At 50.1% G+C, this 7259-nt stretch overlaps 1 protein-coding gene across 1 annotated transcript in view; it reads left to right on the top strand.

Moving 5' to 3' along the window:
- Positions 1-2645: 2645 nt before the first annotated feature.
- Positions 2646-7259, top strand: part of ST8SIA4 (ST8 alpha-N-acetyl-neuraminide alpha-2,8-sialyltransferase 4) — a 105234-nt gene continuing 100620 nt past the window's right edge. The window contains exon 1 of the mRNA XM_010831966.1: positions 2646-3103. Within this exon, the coding sequence (XP_010830268.1) occupies positions 2991-3103 (113 nt within the window). The 5' untranslated portion in view covers positions 2646-2990. The remainder of the gene's footprint in view (positions 3104-7259) is intronic.

Raw genomic sequence — 7259 nt, 5'->3', positions numbered from 1 at the left:
ACCCATCACTTCATGGGAAATAGATGGGGAAACAGTGTCAGACTTTATTTTTTGGGGACTCCAAAATCACTGCAGATTGTGATTGCAGCCATGAAATTAAAAGATGCTTACTCCTTGGAAGGAAAGTTATGACCAACCTAGATAGCATATTTGAAAGCAGAGAGGTTACTTTACCAACAAAGGTCCGTCTAGTCAAGGCTATAGTTTTTCCAGTGGTCATGTATGGATGTGAGAGTTGGACTGTGAAGAAAGCTGAGCGCCAAAGAATGGATGCTTTTGAACTGTGGTGTTGGAGAAGAGTTTTGAGAGTCCCTTGGACTGCAAGGAGATCCAACCAGTCCATCCTAAAGGAGATCATTCCTGGGTGTTCATTGGAAGGACTGGTGCTGAAACTGAAACTCCAATACTTTGGCCACCTCATGCAAAGAGTTGACTAATTGGAAAAGTCCTTTATGATGGGAAGGATGGGGGTCAGGAGGAGAAGGGGACAACAGAGGATGAGATGGCTGGATACCATCACCAACTCAATGGACACGAGTTTGGGTAAACTCTGGGTGTTGGCGATATACAGGGAGGCCTGGTGTGCTGTGATTCATCCAGTCACAATGAGTCGGACACGATTGAGCTACTGAACTGAACTGAACCGAAGGCATTTTCTGGTCAATAGGAATTGCTTAAGAAGGATGAATTTAATTAAATTATACATATTACTCCATCAGCAGCAGCAAATAGTGTTTTATTTGAAATTCAGAATATGTTTGTTTACTGCTTAAACATCAAAAGTTAACTTAGCTAACATCCTAACCATGCATTGCCCACTTCCTCTGCACCCTGGTACCCTTCTCACTTAAATAAGAAGCTGTTTATTCTTGCAGTTTCTGCTAGTTGAGCAGGAACTGTGATCAAGCTGCATTAATGCAAGCGGGATTTCCCGAGACATCAATAAACTCGAAAGGCTCCCGGTGGGCCACTTGTAGTGTCAATAAAGGTTCATAATTACTTGCTCCTTTGAGCTTTTTAGACCCAACTTCCTTTCACTCTGCTGTGAATAGGAGGCTGGAGACCTGAGTGGTTCTTAACTTTCTACATCTTAGCTGAAGAATGGCAAACATCGCCAGGGATCCCAAGTTTTTAAGCAAAGGTGTTGGCTGGTATCCTTGTTATTTTACGCTGTCAAGGGACTAGAAACTTTTTGCCAGTATTGCTCCCCTCCAGCAGAGGACTGGCGGTGAACCTCACCATTTCTAAGTTCAGGGAGGTGGAAGGCCTAGGGGCCAAGGGTGGATGACAGTTGGAGCCACTGCTCAATCTGAAGGAACAAGAAACAGAATTGAGAGAGGCTCTGGGGGAAGGACTAAAAGCAGAGAGTCTGGGTCCTGCTCAGATAGATGGGGGAAATTCTGGCTTCCAGACACTGTCTCACTTTAGGACTGACTCCCCCAGGCACCTCCACCACACCCACACCACACAAAAACCAAACCAAGGCAAACTAAGTGGCTGAGGCTAGGGGACCCAAGACTTGGAGAGGGACTATAACTGAAGACTAGAATCTAGGAAGGAAAAGTGCTCCCGCCACACAATAAGGTATAAGTCAAACAAACAAACAAAAAAACAGTAGAGGGAAAGAGAGGGTGAAAATTAGGCTAAATACACTTTACTAACTTTGAGAGAAAAGCTTGCTGTTTTTCCTTTTCCCCCTTCTTCCTCCCTCCCTCCCTTCATTTCTTCTCTCCTCCCTTCTTTCTTCTGGGTGTGTGCATATGTGTATGCGTGTATGGGTCTGTGTGTGTGTGTGTGCGCGTAAGTCCACTTGCGTTTTAAAAAGGAGATTCTGCTTTTCTCAGACTCTGATCTCTCCGCAGCAAAGTTAAAGTGGGATTGGAGTTTCCTTGACTTCTGCGTGAGGAGTTTTCAAATGGCAGCGATCGACCCTCCTAAATATCCATCAAGTCCCCGATGACACCTCTGCCATCATTGGTTCCTTGCCAGATTCTGAGCTGGGCTGGTCATCCACCACCCACCCGGAGTGGGAGATCCGCTCTTGCGCGCGTGTTTGTCCTTTCGGGATCGAGCGGCGCCCAGCATATCCAATGTCCTCCAACCCCCTCCTCCTCCCGCCCCCCATTCACTCCCCTCTGGAGGCTGTGCGTTTGGCTTGTGTGCGCGCGCGAGGGTGTATATTTAGCAAAGACGCCTGGAAGCGGCTACCCCTCTTGCTAGCCACCCCCAGCTCTCAGATCGCGTCTCCGATCTGTGTCCCCAGCCGCGGGGTCCTCTCCAAGCGGAAGCGGACAAGACTATCTAGGTGCGCCCTGCCTCCCAGATCGAGCTCAAGCTTTGCTGTCCCGAGAGGACGAGCTGACTTTTTCCTCGGGCGCTTCTCTCTTCCCACGGTGTGCGAGCACTGGTGCGTGCGTGTGAGAGAGAGAGTGTGTGTGTGTGTGTGTGTGTGTGTGTGTGTGAGCGCGATTGTGTCTGTACACGACTGAGCTCGCGAGCTTCCTCTCTACGCACCGCGCAGGCAATGCCTGCGACGTTACTCTGCAAGCAGCAGCCGGAGACCGAAGGCAACAGCAGCCTCCGCCCCCTCGGCGCCGTGATTGGCTGGCTTTGCTCATCATTTCCATGCTAGCAAAAAGGGAAGGGCCAGTGACGCCCCCGAACCCCGCTGCAGAAGCGGCCGCCACCTCCAATGCACAAGGTGTCTCTCCTGCAAAGGAACCGAAGCCCCAGGGAGGAGGCGCTGGACCGACCCGGGCAGAGCTGGAGGGAACCGCGAGAGAGAGAGCCCGGCGCAGCGCTCGGGTACCAGCCGGAGGTCGGCCGCAGAGGACCCTCGAGACCTGCTGGGGAGATCCCGGCTCCACGGTCTCCTCGGCTTTTACAGATCTTGCCCCCCCGCCCCGCGACTACCTCTCCTCCTAAAGGAATCTTTCTATGAAGAGGAGGTGAGGGAGCTGGGGCCACCAGGAGTTTCCCGGGCACCCAAGATGCGCTCCATCAGGAAGAGGTGGACGATCTGCACGATCAGTCTGCTCCTGATCTTTTATAAGACAAAAGAGATGGCACGGACCGAGGAGCACCAGGAGACGCAACTCATCGGGTAAATGCAAAGCTTCATTCTAGGATCTGACAAAAAGTCCAGCCGTGAATGAGATGTGAATTGAAGCGATCGAGTGAGGGTTGGGGTTGTGTTGGCGGTGGGGTCCGCCTGTGAGCGCTTAGTCTGGTGAAGTAAATAACAAAGGATGTTGTTGAGGTGTGTGATTTCTCCACGGCGGGTTCTCAGTAGGAGTTCAACTTGCCCTGCGCGGTGATAGTGACAGTTGCCTTGGTGCCGGGGCTCGCAAGCCAAAGAAGTCCCCGCAGAGTGTCAACAAAGAACGGGCACCCTTGCCCTTTTTAGTCCCAGGGCAGAACTCGGTCCAGATGTCTTTATTGCCCTTCCGTCTTTCTCTGTGCTAGCTCTAAAGGGAGGTACCAGCAGAAGCTGGCTTCCTGAAAGGCTGAAGTTAAAGCCCAGAAAGTAGGAAAAGCGTCTCCTCTTCTTTACAATTGTGTGTGTGTGTGTTTTGGCTTCTAGTTAGATCTGTGTATCATCATTTGAATTAGAAACTCCAGGTCAACCAGTGATACTTCCTTGTTTGCTGTCCATGGGTCAAATGCATGGGCGTCATGGTTACAGTTTTGGAAACTGGGTTCGACTTCACACAGACTAGATTTCTGCTTTTTCTTTAGTTTGTCTAGATGAGTTCAGAATCTTCCTTCACCCTAGTCAGTTCTCTAAATATCACACTTCCTTCCTCCCTCCCCCCAGCCTCTGTGACTTTGAAGTTTACCCAGGAGGTGGTTGCAACTTTGTGTTGCTTACAGAGCTTGGAAGCGTTCTTTTTTTTTTTTTTTTCTGAGAATGTGACCCCTGGTTGTCAACTCTGCTCGAAGTCCTGTTTCGGAAATCCTGCCTCATCCGGAGGTGTCTGCTGTCGCTATCGGAAACTCCACACTGGCAGAGATGCCAGCCTGGTTTTTCTTTTCCCTAAAGATGAGGACGAAGATAGAACCCTTGCACGTTGGGGTGGGGAGGCGGGGGCACAGGACGGCTAAAACGTGTGTACGCGCGCGCGCGCGCACACACACACACTAAACTTAATGCGCTCCATTTCTTAATATTCCTGCTCTTCCCTAAGTAATGAGAATTTAAGTGAACAAAACGCCGGCTTATCTGTACAGAAGACGCTGTTCTTTGATAGAAAATTAACACAGAAGTAGTCGAAGGGGACTGAAGAGAATGAAAAAGCCAAAAAGGCATGTGCGGGATGGTTGTTATGCCTCAATAAATCTCCAAATGGGCTATTCGGGGAGGGGGTCCCCGAACTGTGTGAGGTCCTTCACACTGGGAGGGGTTGGCTTGAACCTTCAGCCTGGCTCGATTGTCAGAGAAGGACGCTGGGGGGGGGCGGGGGGTGAATGGGTGGGCATTCCCGGGTAGACCTGGGGCTTTGCAGACGGACAAAGGGGTCTTTTGGGAAGTGGTGAACCGGCGCCCAAGGGGGGAGAGGCTGAGGCTGGGCTTGGGGGTGGGGGGTCGAGGCTCTCGGTAATCTTCAGGGTTCGGTGGGCTCCGCAGACGCGCCTTGAGCCCAGACAAAGCGGCCGCGTCCTCGGCCAGGACTCCGAGGGTCGGGGCCTCGGCGGCGGGCCACCCTGCGGGGCGCGAGCGGGAGGAACGGGTTGGGGGTCTCCCCCGGGGGGCCCCCTCCCCAGGCCTCCTTAACCCGCCGGCGGGAAGGCGGGGCTCACCCCGAGTCCTGGGATGCTCCCCCTTTCCTGGGCGACATGCCTCCTGTGGCCTCTGCCAGCCGGTGTGCGCAGCCCAGGGCGCCCGGGAGGAGGAGGAAGGGGAGGGGAGTGAAGGCGGGGGGGCGAGCAGGCGTCGGCCTGGGCCAGAGGGTCGGGTCAGCCCCGCGGGGCTTCTCTCGCACCTTCTCCGGGCCCAGCCCGCCCCTCCGAGGATGCGCGGGGCGGGCGCATCCAGCAGGAAGAGGGGTGCGCGCGGAACGGGGGTTCTCCGGGGCCCCCTCCCCGAAAGAGCTGCCCGCCCGGGTGGAGGAACCAGCCTCTATTGCAAGAATCAGGCCCCCTTTACAAATAAAATAATAACTTTTACTGCTCCAGTCGGCCCCCGCGCGCCTCCTCCCTAATTAAAACCCGCAATCACAACCACGCAGGGCGGCGCGCGCCGCGCCTCGCTGAAACCTGGGAGTTGGCGCTGCCTGGGGTTCGGGGTTGGGGGGGCGCACCGGGAGGACAGCTGGTCCCCCCGAGCCCACCCTCGCCCCAGCGCTTTACCCTCGGCTGAAACGTGCCCCTGAAAAGCTGGGGATAGCAGCTGATTATTTCAACTCCCCCGAGTAGTGCTTCTGGTGGCAGGGTTGACTCATCCCAAACAACGGTTCTTCTCATTGACTCTCTTTCTACCCAAGCCACGTGGAGGGGCTGGTTTCTTTGGAGATGAGTAACCCAGCGTGGCGGTTTGGCCGCCTGAACCCAAGCCAGTTCATCGCCCGAGAGGTAAACAGGAGTCTGACCTTTGGGGGCGCCGCTGCGTACCTTGTGAGCGGGCCGTAGATTCGGTGAAGGGCAATTCCGTAGTCCTTGGATCAAACATCCTTCTGGATTCGGATTTAGCGTCCCTGCTTCCATCTGGCAGCAGACAGGTAGTTTCTTTCTTTATTCCACCTGCCTGCCTTTTAACACTGGAGGTCCCACCTAGAGTCTGTGTGACCTGGTTCTTCTTATATCCAGGATAGAGCAGTCATTCCGCACAGAGGGAAAAGCAAGAAACAGCCGCTTAGCTTCCCACACCAAGCATCCACATTCACACATCTCCAGAGGAATTCCAGCATTATGTTTGTCATAAGCAATGATTGAAGAATGGGTCGAGTAATTATTGGATGTTCAGAATTGTTTCTTTCAAAGCTAGCCTATTAATTGCCTGATCTGTTGGCTAGTTAATAAAATTTAACTCAAAGCTCATTTAGGGATATAAAGGGGTCTGTTCTTAGCTGATATTTTTACTTAATGATGGAAAATGGCATTTGCCTCTCAGTTGGCATATTCTTTTACTGACTGTATTCTTTGGATATAATTAGAAATATGCTAACTTAAAGATCCTACAGATAAAATCATGTGGGTGTACTCATTTAATGAAATAATGCATTTGGGAAAGTAACAAACTTTAATACCAAATAGACATTTGCTTTGTTACTCCTTAAAACTTACCACATACTTTTTTAATGGTGGACTTTAAATGGCACTTTAACTTACTTTTCTTATTATCTAGAGATCTCTTTTTTCACTTGACTGTGCACTTTAGGTTGTCTCACTAGGTTATCTCCAGTATTAGTTCTGAAACAGGATTGACAGTGGAGATAAGCATTCATACTTAAGAGTATTTTAGCATTGTCAGCAGTGTTCATTCCAGTTTGTTCTAGAGTAGAACACGCGCTGGTAACTCAGGAAACCAGAATCTGCATGTTACTTCATATGTTATATTTGGAATTCTACTAAAAGCCATATGCTGTAAGTTAAGGTAGCACATCTCATTGTTTTTTAGTTGTTTTACACTTAGGTAATGAAAACACAAAACTGCCTTGCTATTTCTGTTGAGGCTTAGTTTGATGCAAGTTCTTTTTGCATAAATAATGTACATTTTCATTTTAAATAGGAAGTTTAACCTAAGAGAGCACATTCCAAAACCAAATCAAGAAGAGTATACAATGAGGTGGAATACAGGGCTTTTGGGTACCTAATTTCATGAAACTGAATTAATCCTCCGTATTAGGCACTGCAGAATTAATAGAATAAATTATAGTGATGCCTGGCAACTCATATTTCAAAGAGAAAAATATTTGTAAAGTCTAGTAGTAACATTACTACTGACTAGCTTCTATCCCTGGTATTACATGGATGGCTATCTAAGTGGGTTTTTTAGCTGCGTATAAGCAGGAATACTTTATATGTTGCTTTATTTATTTTATATGGTGTGTAATTATCCCTTTAGAAGTACATGTTGAACCTTCCTGTATATAGCCCATGCAAGAAATGTTTTCAGTGCAGCTGTTTGGATCTGGGATGAGAAGCTAGGAGGGGGTGGCAACATCCTTCATGCCTTGCATTCACAGGAAGGAAAAGGCTTGTCCAAGACCAAGTACTACCAAGGTCACAAGTGAAGAACCCCCTGGGACTCATTTAACTTT

The sequence above is a fragment of the Bison bison genome, unplaced genomic scaffold (assembly GCF_000754665.1).
Source record: "Bison bison bison isolate TAMUID 2011002044 unplaced genomic scaffold, Bison_UMD1.0 scf7180017864533, whole genome shotgun sequence".
Classification (NCBI taxonomy): Eukaryota; Metazoa; Chordata; class Mammalia; order Artiodactyla; family Bovidae; genus Bison; species Bison bison.
The sequence above is the reverse complement of the archived record's forward strand: the minus strand, read 5'-3'. Positions and strand labels throughout refer to the sequence as shown.